Raw genomic sequence first — 13,124 nt, forward strand, 5'->3', positions numbered from 1 at the left:
GGTAAAATTAGATATATAGAGATATATATATATATATATATTGATATATATATATATATAAATATAAATAAAAACCACATATATATGTAACTTTTCTGTATGACATACAGTTTTTTTTTTATCTTAGCTGGTCAAGGCACTGATTACATCATCACCAAAGGACAGTCTCTTACCAAACAAGTCACCCTATATCAGTAATTTTACACCATGTTAATAAAAAAAAATTCTAAAATTTTATGTCAGAAAAAGGCAGCTGGAATGTTTTGTGGAACTGTTTAACTGAAAAGAAAACATCAAAACTTATTACATGTGGCCTTTAATGCCTAAAGCAGCACTTTAAAACTGTTCTAAGGCACTGATGTTGTCACTCAGCAAAAGGAAGAGCCTTTCCAAATGCCCATGATTAACAGGTCGTTGATATTAAAGTCAAGCTGAGCTGCGGGAACAGAAAAAGGCCACTTTATCATCCCGCTGAGGTAGCACTGTAGTGATTCCATTTGAAAGGAAGATGTGCATACACCAGCATTTTGATTGATGAGTAAAATATGTAGCCTATAATCTGCTGTAAGACCAATGTTGGATCACACAGTGCCACATAAACCATGTTTAAATTGCTGTCAGCATATGGCATTTCCATAGAAACAGACACATGTGTCATGGTGTCTGCTGCCAACGAGCAAGACGTGGATTTGGCGTAGTGAAACAGGAAAGTCCCTCCGTGTGTCATCATACTGTTGGAAACACTCATAAACCACTCTCACAAGGATTTAATTGTTGTGTTAGCCGAGCTACAACTGCAGGCGTTGTTCTGCTGAGTTTTTATTTGAACAAATGTTAAAAAGAAAATTTAAACCTTGACAAAACCACGTGCACGTCAACAACTTCTGATTTATATTTAGGTTGGCAGCCAGTTTCACTACTTAAGTGATTTCCCCGCATGGAGTATTCCTTAACTCAACACTCCCATTTTAGGTTTATGTTTGCCTAAATGCCCCCATTTTTCAGCTCCATGTAGAATATACTCCCTCCATGGAGGCCTTCAGTTAAAGACTCTCAGACAACTAGTGGTGCATGTTATGGTTAGAAGTTATTTGTACTTTTAGTTCCTAAATTTAGTAGAAATGAGGAAATAAATCTTTGGCTCTTCTGCAGTAAGGACTTTTGTAAAAGATTTATTTCTTAAATGTAGTAACACTTTTAACTGTGGTTTATACAATATGACATGAATGTCACTCCTTCATGACTGCCACCATTTTCTCTTGTGGTTGCATATGTTTGTAGAATTTGTACTCTGGTCATCTCAAGTAATAAAATTTTTAATAATCCACCTCCAAAAGACAAAGACAGATATGTTTTTGCCTGCATCTATGAAAGTCTGTGTTTATGTCCGTTACTCAAAACTCTCAAGAACCATTGGACACATTTTTATGAAAATTTCAGAAAGTAACCAATGAATTTACATTTACAACTAATAAAACTTTGGAGTCAACCCAATTTAAGATGGCTGACACAGCCAGTTGACCTTAAAAATACAAAAATGGCTACAACTCAGCCAGTTTACATGAAATGAATCTAAAATTTGATATGGGCTGTTCAGTGTCAGCTACTACCACACCAAATTTTACTACTGTCACACCATATGACGAGCAGCACGGTGAAACAGTTGATAGAGCTGCCACCTCTCAGCGAGAAGGTTGCCAGTTCAAATCCTGGTTGGGGACCATTCTGGGTGGAGTTTGCATGTTCTCTCCATGCATGCGTGGGTTGTCTACGGATACTCCAGTTTCCTTCCACAGACTAAAAACATACATGTTAGGCTGATGGTAACTCTAAATTGTCTCTAGGTGTGAGTCTCGTTTGTCTCATGTGTCCCTGTGATGGACTGGAGACCTGTCCAGGGTGTCCCCCTGCCTCTCACACAGTGATAGCTGAACATGGGCACCAGTGACCCCCGCGACCTGAAAAGGAAGAAGCAGGTAAAGTCTTCCCGCTTCTTAGATAATGGATGGATGGATGGACATCATATGACATATCACACAGAGTCATCAACAAAATGTTTTAATTGCTACTCAATAAAACTTTAGTATTAAGTAATCACAAGGTTTGTATCTACCTCAATTCAATTTAAGATGGAGGTAACAGCTAACTGACCTTAGCCAGCATAGAAATGGCTTTAAATCTGTCAACGTTGCATGCACTGAGCTAAAACTTGCTGTGGGAGTAGCTGAGAGTCATTCACAGCTCTTAATCTGACAGCTGATATCACATGAGATTGAGCAAAACATTATTTTCATGTTCAACCAAAGTGGCTACAACACTGTCATTTTTCAACAGGAGATGATTTTAGTTCAAAACTGACAAGAAAAGCAGCAGGCAATCTCCATTTAATTTTTTAATTTGGTGCAGTTACATTCTAGAAAGAAGCATAATCAGATGTTTTTTCTTGCAGAATCGTTGTGACTTTGTGCAAACAGGCACAAAGTCACAACGATTAGTGCTTTCTCAATCAGCTTTGCCTAAATTCAGCGGTACTTCTGATGTTGTGAAAATGTTGTGCAAATACTTAAACTGATTATACATGAGACTGTTACACGCCTGCTACGATAATCTGTGTCCTGCTAGTCCAAGAGAGACTGAGGGAGAGTGAGGGGTGATTACCAGGCAAGAGCTAAGATGCATTTCTGAGGGGCACTGGGAGGAAACGACGGGCCATTACAGTACAACTAAGGGTCTGTTAATCAGCCTATTAGGGTTTAATTGAGGGTAGTTAATTAGGAGACGGTGGGCAGTCTGTGCTTGGGGGTCAGGGGCTGACATGAGAAGCGGCAACCTGCGCAGACTGTTGCTGATCCACTGGCCAGTGATTGATTGGCAGGAAAATTGGTCTTAATTATACCTGTCTATTTCTGCCTGTGTAAAACCTGTTAGGAGCCATAAATTAACTACCACCCCCCAGGTCCAACGAACAAGAAACCAACTGGGACTGTGCTGAAGCAGAGCAAACACATTTACAGTATGCCTAGACAGTATGTCTCCACAAAAATCATCAAGAGACGGCTCGCCTTTGAGCACGCAGGCTATTGAAACTGAGCGGAAAACACAATAAAGAGAAAAACAGACAAAAGCAGCCTTCTGACTGAGGTAATGCGTAAGCTCACCTCACACCATCTCCACTCTGAAACAACTCCACATCTTAACCCCCACCCTTACATATGGAGCAGCGGAAAACAAAGATGTGCTTGTCCTCACTTCTTAAAGCCAGCTCTGCATAGGGCAGTGACTACCACCAGAAGCTGATTATGGACTCTTTAAAGTTAGATTTGATTTAATGTCCGGCTCCTGCCTCAGCTGGACCACGGGGTACTGGAATGTGGCTCTCTGCTAGGATTGGCCCACTTAGCCTGGGGTGGATTCATCCTGTCTAGGGCCAGTCCTGAGCAATAGAGCAGGGCCACATTCAACTCTCCCATCTGGGGAATAAACACACTGCATGCACAGGGGCCAAAATCCAATAAAGAGCCTGACAAAGGTCTGTTTCTTCCCTCAGAATGCCAAACAACATGTGATCCCCCTTAGGGAAATAACTCCTATGTCTGTTCCCCAAAGCACCCTGCAACAGAAATAACGCCTGGGGAACTTATGGCACATGTCTTGCTGAGAATGCCATGTGATCGGACAACATATTAATGTCAATTTGATCAGGCAAATCTGGTTAACTGCACAGCTGAGACTTGTTTTCCCACACTGGTGGCAATGTAAACAAAACTTTAGATGGAATAGAACTGATTAAATAACTTCTAATACAAAAGGACATGTCTCAATTGTTGCAAAATGGCAATGTAAATTTGGCTTATGTAAAGAATATATCAACATTTAAACTCCCAACCTTAAACATACCAGAATGACAATTTGAACAAAGAAAATAATCTCGGGGAATAATTAAATGAAATTTTGTCTCCGTCTTTGTTGTTTCCAAGACACTAAAAATGGATAAATGTTCAGAGACTTCAGGCCGCTCCAACACTTTACATTACTGTTTTGTCACTAAGTGCTGAAAATATTGGCTTTTATGCTGCCATTGACCCAGAAACAATCATTACAAAGCTGTAGGGAGGTGTCATGTGTTCACTGCTTGCCTGTGTGTACCTTTGAGGCTCAAACACCAAGTGACAGGAAAAATGATAGGGTCTGATAAAAGTGGCTTTAGGAGGGAACTAGTTCACAGTCCTTATACTGGTAATCATTTGAATTAGTTGGCCTTTTTGCGTTGTCACACTGGCAAAACTGTGGCCAAACATTGTCCTTATAACTGTTTATCAGAGTAGGCACATTCTTAGCTCAATATGGACTGCAGAGTGATCTACAGATGTGATTAAGCCTGTCACGATAAACAATAATTCAATTAATCGCATGACAAATGAAAATTATTGAGCTCATTTTTGTTTATCGGTTTTATCGTTTCTTCATGTCTCTCTCTTTCTACAGGACACTGGATGAAAAAAGACTCAACTCCGGTGCTCTTCACTGACCCCTCTCTTTCTCTTTTCTCTGTAAAATCTGTTTCAATCGTTTAAAATTGCGTTTTTGGATTGTTAAAAGCAGTTAAGCTGAGAAGCTACGCTACGAGCTAAGTTAACAAGCCGACCTCGATAAAAACACCTGTCTTGTTGAAGCTCAAACTTTCATGGTTGAAACCTGTGCCTTTGTCTAAAAAGTTTTTTTTTCTGCAAAAAGAAGCTGAGAACTTGTTTACTGATTTTTTTATTTATTTTATTATTAAAAGCATTTTGTGACAAATGCTATGCTAAAGAGCTCAAACCACACTAAGCCTCCGCCATTTTGAGAACCGAAAAACAGGAATGAGAGACAGCCCATGTCACGTCAAGGGGCCTCCCTCCCATTTTTCTTAAAGAGATATGATGCTCGCTCCCTCACTATCCATCCTTCACTTCAAACTGTCTTATACTGCCATCCAGTGGTCAAAAACGGTATTACACACAAAACTTAACCAACATTTTTTCTTACATTTGACAATAATTACTAATTATTGTCAAATTTCAAACACTATTATTGTTTATCGCAATAATTTCTGAGACAATTAATCGCTCAGCAAATTTTGTTATTGTGACAGACCTAGATGTGATTAGTCCATACAATGAATGGCAGCACCCGCACTATCAAAATCACATTTGCACAGTCCAAATAGAAGTTACTTGACTGTCACTGTCAGTCATATGATGTGCCCAATGCCAATGTGTTTTGTGTGTCCTGGCTCCTTCCTTTGAATGTGTGCAGCACTCTTTAAAACTCCATTTTCAAAAGTAAAATATTGACCTATAACACACAACTCCTACTATGGCAATTTCCATCGTTCATGGTCTGATTACTGGCCAAGTTTTGCAAAAACAAACACATAAGTTATTATAACGCATGCCTATTTAATTTCCCTTTGGGATTAATAAAGTATTTTTGAATTGAATTGAATTGAATAACTGCTCTATAGTGGTACAAACAGCTTTTATAAACATCAAGGAGTCCTTCTTTTTAGTTTGGTCCTAAAATGCCAATTTATTATTTCTGCAAGAGTCCTTTAGTACATCCTTTACAGATCTTGTTGTTACATATGTTCCTAACAGAGCACTTTGCTCTCTGACTGCAGGTTTACTTGTAGTTTCTAGAGTTTCCTAAAGCAAAATGGGAGGAATATTTTTCAGTTATCAGGCTCCTCTCTTGTGGAACCAACTTCCAGTTTCTGTCCATGAGGCTGAAACATTATCCAGTTTTAAGACTGGGCTTAAGACTTTCCTTTTTGATAAATCCTATAGTTAGAGTTGGCTTGGGATTCCTGAGCTGTCCCTTAGATATGTTGGAGGACAAACTGACCACATTTCCTCACTCCGCTGCAGTCTTTACTTACTCTATTCTACCTGTTTGTATTTGTAATTATTTCTATCTTAACATGTGTTTTTGTCTTTCTTCCTATAGAAATAACATCTGGACCTCTCATTCTGTGTTGGTTTGTTTCTCTTTCCTGACTTCTCAAACCCCAGCGAGTCGAAGCAGATGGCCACTCGTCCTGAGCCTGGTTCTGCTGGAGGATTCTTCCTGCTAAGGGAGTTTTTCCTTTCCACTGTCTTCATAATGGAAGACTGTGGCGAAGTGAAGATTCAACACAGTCTGTTGACTTTTTAGATACAGAACTTTTACTAATTGACTTTTTTATGTATGTTAATGTTTCTGTGCAGTGCCCTGAGATAACTTCTGTTGTGACTTGGCATTAAATAAACTGAAATGAACTGAATTAAATTGTAGTTACTGTTACCTATTTAGATATTTAAGATTTACAGCACAGTTAACTTCAGCCATAACGCTAAAGTTCATTGACTAGCATAAACACAGAGATAAGATTAAGGAAACAAGTTGTGTCAGACCTAATAAAGTTGATGCTGGCATTGGTGCCCCATTACAGTTAATATTACTCAAAGAAACTGTATTCAGAGGATCCTATTTTGTATTTTGAACACGTAGACTATAAAATCTGTCATTTCCTAAATTAATTTCTCCTCTACTTTTATCTAATCCCCCACTTCAGATGTAAGGGATTGCTTACCCAGTTTGCATAATCTGTAACTACGCTGCACAAGCACAAAAACTGCCTGCAACTCATTCACAATGTCCACACATTGCTGTGTGGACTAGATGACACAAAACAAAAAGTCTGTGTTGCAGAGCAGTTCTTTCTAACCTCTGTTTCCCCAGTTAATCTGACATTTGGTTTTATATAAACATTGTTAAAGCTGGAACTTTTTCCTGTTGGCTGTCTATAAATGTTCATCCAGAATTGGCATGTTTCAGTGTACATTTATTTTAAAGTAGCTTTTAATGTTCAACCTCTGTTACCCAAGAATGTTTGCTAAAGATTTACAAGACGAAGTTTACAACAGCAGCCCGGGCATCTTTGTTCTTGTCCCATATTTGCACTTAGAAGGCCTTATAGAGACAATCCCTTTCATTTTTAGAGCTCAGGAAAATGTATTCTGGACAGTGATGTTGACCGAGTGTGATGGACTGGCAACCTGTCCAGGTAGTAAGCCACCTCTTGATTGCTGGAGAGACACCAGATCCCCATGACTCTGCTCAGTAAAAAGGGAGTATAGAATATAAATGAATACCGGTAAGTAATAATAAATAAATAAAGTGCTATGTGTTGCCATCATTGTATGTTTCCATACAATGACAAAATTGGTTCTCTGTATTTGACCCATTGCACCTGGGATGCACCCAGGTGGAGGGATGGGCAGCTATGTGAGCGCCCGGGAGCAATTGGGGATTGGGTGCCTTGCTCAGAGGCACCACAGCATGTGGGAATGGCTGGGTATTGAGCCTGGGACTTATGGGGCCTGAGTTGGCTGCCCTGCCTCTACCCTATCTCGGCCCCCAAGTGGAAGATATTAACTGAAGCATCTCACACAAGTTGGCTTGAACAACAAGGAAGAAACACTTCAGAATTCTGGGATTCCTCAGAGTAAAAAAAAAAAGTTTAAAAACAACATTGTGATGTTTAATTAGCGTAGCTCACAGATGGTTAGGGCTAGGCTAATAGATGGAAATAAAACCAGGTTCATTCAAAGCTGAATCACAACCAAGTTATGAAACTGTGGAGTAAACATTGGCAAATCCTGACCAGAGTGCTATGATTTTCTTTTCATTAGCATGTCGAGGGGAGAGAAAGCAAACACAGCTCAAGGTTTTACAAGGAAAAATGTCCATCTGAACAATGAGGTAGTCATGTCCTGATTCATACCAGCATTTAGCTCAGTAAGAGAACGGCCATCTGCCATCGTACTCCCCCCACTGAGAGCCTGTTATAGAAGGACAAGCCGTGGATCATCACGTCCATGTTAGATCCATATAGACTTACTGGAAATAACGCCTCGACTACAAGAAGAAAAAACAGAACTGAGGCTGTTGACAGAGCTGTGGTTGTCTGCCTCCTCAGGTGAATGAACAATCCACTGATCCATGTATCGTGGGTGTCCTTTCACACAACACTTGATCCCTATAACAGGGTTCTGCCAAGCCTTGGATTGGTGTCAAAGGTGTTAACTTTTGTATGTGTAAAGTAGATTTTATTGGAAAAAGCTGATGGTGAAGCTGAACTGAAAACCCTGTCTGCTGCTATAGTTTTAAGCTTAATAATCAATATTTCTGTTTCTAAAAATGGACCAAATCTCAGTGTAAGATGAAAGGGGTCATGTGTTAAACTTACAACTAAAATATCATCATGGGGCGTTATAACCTTTTTGGCACCGTTTTATTTCTTCGGCTGCTCCCTGGCTTTTAGCAGCCTCGTTTGTAGTTGTAGACAGCAGATGTTTACCACCAGAGAAAAATCAAATTGTTCATGACTATAGTAGACAATTTAGAACCAGATGGAAGAGCTTATAAAAAATGAAACATGCGCTTAAATTCTTGCAAGGGTAGTTTCAAACATAACCCCAAATGAAAACCAACACTTCAGTGTCCAACAGATATAGAAACAACATTATGAGGTGACAAAGCATCACAATGTCCTCAAACTATTTTTAAGCTACTGGAATACAGCAGGGTGGAAAAAAAATAAAAATTAACCACCACAAAACCAAGGAATAATGAAAATGATTGCTAACTGTAAATACAACCTATACTTCAAATGTAGATACAGTATAATTAAGAAGTTTAAGACAAAATACTACCCGTCTCCAAAGATTGCCACCAATTGTCAGAAATAGAGACTGGTATAAAAAGTTTATTTTGTTTACCGTTAAATACCAAGTCAGTTCAAAAGTGTTCACACCTCATTATATTGTCATTGGCTAGTTTCGTACCATCTGATCAGTGTGCTACTGAACTAGCAAGTCTGTGGATCTTTAAAATAAATCATTTAACGATTATGGTGCATATAGTGCTCTAAACAATGTATTTTTCTTCTCTAATACTCAGTTTGATCTAAATCTAGTCATTTGTGTGTCTCAAATATAAACTAAGATTGCTATGACAAAATACCCACCTGAACAATGATGTCAATGCAGCAAATTTGGTTGTATATGAACAGTTTAGTGATGTAAACCTAATAACAAGCAAAAGACTGTGTCCTGTTTAATTTTTAAGAAATATTTATACTGTAGCAAGGTAGCACCACAAATACAGTAAGTCCTTCCAAGCTGAGTTGAATGCAACTGAGGTTTTTTATTCTTGGAGATACTTTACCTCCGATCTGAGACTTTCTCAATTCAGATTAAGAAAAGCCTAACTTGCTTGGATTACCATGTCCTGGATGACTGAGAATCTACACCGGCACCAAAAATGAAATGCGAACTCAACTCACGGATGTTTCTGGATCTGACATGTATATCTTCTCTCTGAATACTGATTCACTGAGCATAAATACAATGTGCAACTGTTATTGAATGCTACACTGTTTGGTGCCTAAGAATACATACTTTCTGTGAGATGACTCAAAACCAGGTCTAAAGGCCTCTGCATTTTAATGTGCCATGTCCTACATAGAATACTAAAAACACAGTTACAGGCTGTCAGTTTCCATCTACAACTTTCAATTTCAATTCAATTCAATTCACTTTCAATTCAGTTTATTTATATAGCGCCAAATTACAACAAAGTTGTCTCAGGGCACTTTACAGAAACATTCACATACATAAAAGTCATTCAAAACATGAACAAGAAACTACCTTTAGGTGTTTGGTATTCATTTCCTTTGATTGAGATCTGCAAACCACAAACTCCTGAGACACAACCACCTGGGGTTAAAGCTGCAACCTACTTTGTACATAACTGCACACGGAGTTATGGCATTGCATTTATAACAAAGGTCTGAAAACCAATAACGTGGAACTTTTCTGCTTTAAACAGTCAACAAACAAGAAGTTTCAGAAATATGAACCTTTTCTACTATCAGGTTTCACCCACCAATGAAAAGAACCAATGTGGTGTATCAGCTCTGAGCTTTCTGTGTATTTTCCATTTCAATGGATACATGATTTATTTTGTTGGGATTTTTAATAACCCCTAACCTCCTGAAAGAAAACGAACACTTAACCCGGTGTTTTGCTACCTCCTCAGGCTCTTCACACTCTCACATACAATGGAGGTCTCATCCACCCGAGAGGTTTTGTGACTTTGCCAACAATAGATCGGAAAGCAAGACAAATGCAAATGCAGCATCATCTTACATCAAAAATCTGTGTTTTCTGCTTGTACCAATAAAGGAGTAAATGGTTATCTCAGCATTGAATTTTACACAAGATGCCTTTAAGCTACTAAATACTGCAACATCTGGGCTATAAGCCTGTACTAACGTACAGACAAGAACAAGATCAAAATAAGACCATAAAACTGGATATAAAAATAAACTATTGACATAAGAACTCATCTATTATCAGCTTGCATTGGCAAACAGACTACTTGTAGATGTAAGAAACTTGATTGCGTTATTACCAACGATAAACAAATAATCTATTACAGTGTTGCTAAATGTTCAGACACGTTATTCGTGGCATGCGGCCTGAGCCAGAGAAACTGTGGCATTTTCTTGCATGTAATTCAACTGGATGAACAACAGGACAAAAGTGAACAATGCAGTCCAGATGTTCTCTTTCCTTGTAAACATTCTCCACAAACGTCTATGCAATGCACAGTTCACAACGCTCTGGGACAAAATCACTGAGGTTTGACAATAAAGCCTGCGACAAACCATATTTGTCATCTTGCGGCATGCGGTACTACACACTTGTAATCCACATAAACCCCTCATTTCAATGCCGGCATTGTGTAGAATTGCAGTTGTGCTCTAAAAGCAGCCTTTGTGATGTGGAGTTGTTCAAATCATCCTTCAAGTTGACCTCGGGGTGAGTTGGCCTTTCCACACAAGATTCTGTTTAAAGGCAAAAGAAGGATGCAACACAGCAGCTCAGTCGTAAGCGATTTGAAGGGTAGGAAGCAAACACAAGGCTCTCTCACTTAGTGAAACCAAAAACAGAAATCCTCGCCTCAGGTTTATCTTAGCCCATCTCCGGCGATGCCACCACTTAACAAGGCTTTTGACTAGCTGTTGGTTTGTACAAGTATATGTTCAAACATAAGCTGTCTGCAGGATTTATTTTCTGGAAACAAAATAATACCACAAAATGCAAATCATCGTCTCATGTGTCACATCTGTTGCCCTTAGCTTGAGCTCAAAAGACCAGTGACACATTTGTGACAGACACTTACAGTACATCAAACGCAGTACTTCACCCTCACATCAAGCACTCCAGTGTTGGTCACATACCTTCATTACTCTGTCATGAATTTGAAGTCCTCCCTCCTTGTCTGCTGGACCTTTCTCAACAATCTTGGATACAAAGATCCCTTCGTTTGAAGTGCTGTCATTGTCATCCTGTGGAATAGACTGCTGTCATTTTTTCAAGAACGAGATAAGTACAGGGCTTACACAACACATTCAAGAAATGCTTCAAAACTTGGAAAACTATTTTTAAAAACTACAAAGAATTATTTTTTCCATCATGGAACCGCGGTGGCATAAAAGTCTCCAAATCACAGGTTAAATTGGATTTCAATAATATTAACCCGGTTGGCATCAGAACCAAGATTAGTGTCTGTGATGTTCACGAGAAGCAGTATTTATTTCCACATGCAGGCACTGGAACGATACGTTCTGCTATAAGTAAGTGAAGCTGGCTCTTACTTAAATGAAGTGACCTTGCAATTGAGTGCAGACTTTAATGTGAGCTTTAATTTTGGAAGCTTCCTTGGCTTAACAATTTGACCCTGGCCCGCAAAAAGGTTTAAACATTGACGCGTTGAAGAAGTCTGCATCAAAGACATGTAGCCATGACCCCAGAGTCAGAGCTAAATCTGAGTTAACAGCTTCACTGGCACCCTCCACAAAAAGCATGAATCATTCTGCTCACACCTGTTGAGCTCTGTAATACTTTGAAAAGTTAACCAAAACACCTTGATTTAGAAGTTTCAATGAGACTAGAAGACCAGAAAATGTACTTTTCCAGGTCTTCAGTTATGTACAGGTACATACGTGTATATGTTAATTTGCTGTGTACTCCTAAACAAGCTCACTACAGTTCCTTCTCTTATAACCAACAGCTGCAGCCAAACTATCTAGCTCAGAGACCAGAGGTGTTTCAGTTGCACTAAAAAATAATACCAGTGTAACAACCACAGGAAACACACACAACTGGGATTTTACCTACTACCATACAAATGAGTACCTTATTACTGGTACATACTCTGTTGGTCTGGGAGCAGGTGGTAAAGTAAAGCCAAGAATGATCTTTGACTCTTGTTAAGGCACATAGTTTTTACCAATTAACTATTTTATAATATGTAAATATATTATACAAGTAGGATCACGTTACATCATAATTGTGGGCGGTAGAATAGATGGAACTTAAAACCCCACATTCCTACTGAACAGATGCTGGTCCCCAAAACATAACATGACAGCTTCCAGGAAACAGGTCCTGCCAGCTTCGTTACCCAACAACAAGAAAAGGCAGGGACATTTGGGATAATATTATATGTGTCAAAGGGACAAACTGGTGTAAAAACTGAGCTTTAGGACCAAATCTTAATGTTATTAGTAATTAACTTTTAATCTACTACAGGTCCTTCTCAAAAAATTAGCATATTGTGATAAAGGTCATTATTTTCCATAATGTAATGATAAAAATGAAACTTTCATATATTTCAGATTCATTGCACACCAACTGAAATATTTCAGGTCTTTAATTGTTTTAATACTGATGATTATGGCATACAGCTCATGAAAACCCAAAATGCTTGTCCCAAAAAATTAGCATATTTCATCCCACCAATGAAAGACAAGTGTTTTTAATACAAAAAACACCAACCTTCAAATAATCATGTTCAGTTATGCACTCAATACTTGGTCGGGAATCCTTTTGCATGAATGACTGCTTCAATGTGGCGTGGCATGGAGGCAATCAGCCTGTGGCACTGCTGAGGTGTTATGGAGGCCCAAGATGCTTCGATAGCGGTCTTAAGCTCATCCAGAGTGTTGGGTCTTGCGTCTCTCAACTTTCTCT

The 13,124-nt window shown here is 38.9% G+C and overlaps 1 protein-coding gene across 1 annotated transcript in view; it reads right to left on the reverse strand.

The window, feature by feature from the left end:
- The window catches only part of pdzrn3b (PDZ domain containing RING finger 3b), a gene marked incomplete in the record, with an annotated part of 166,845 nt that overhangs the window by 139,017 nt on the left and 14,704 nt on the right, over nucleotides 1-13,124 (reverse strand). The window contains 1 exon segment of the mRNA XM_037678672.1: nucleotides 11,330-11,437. Within this exon segment, the coding sequence (XP_037534600.1) occupies nucleotides 11,330-11,437 (108 nt within the window).

Source organism: Nematolebias whitei, chromosome 7 (assembly GCF_014905685.2).
Source record: "Nematolebias whitei isolate Nwh7 chromosome 7, NemWhi1, whole genome shotgun sequence".
NCBI classification, from domain to species: Eukaryota; Metazoa; Chordata; class Actinopteri; order Cyprinodontiformes; family Rivulidae; genus Nematolebias; species Nematolebias whitei.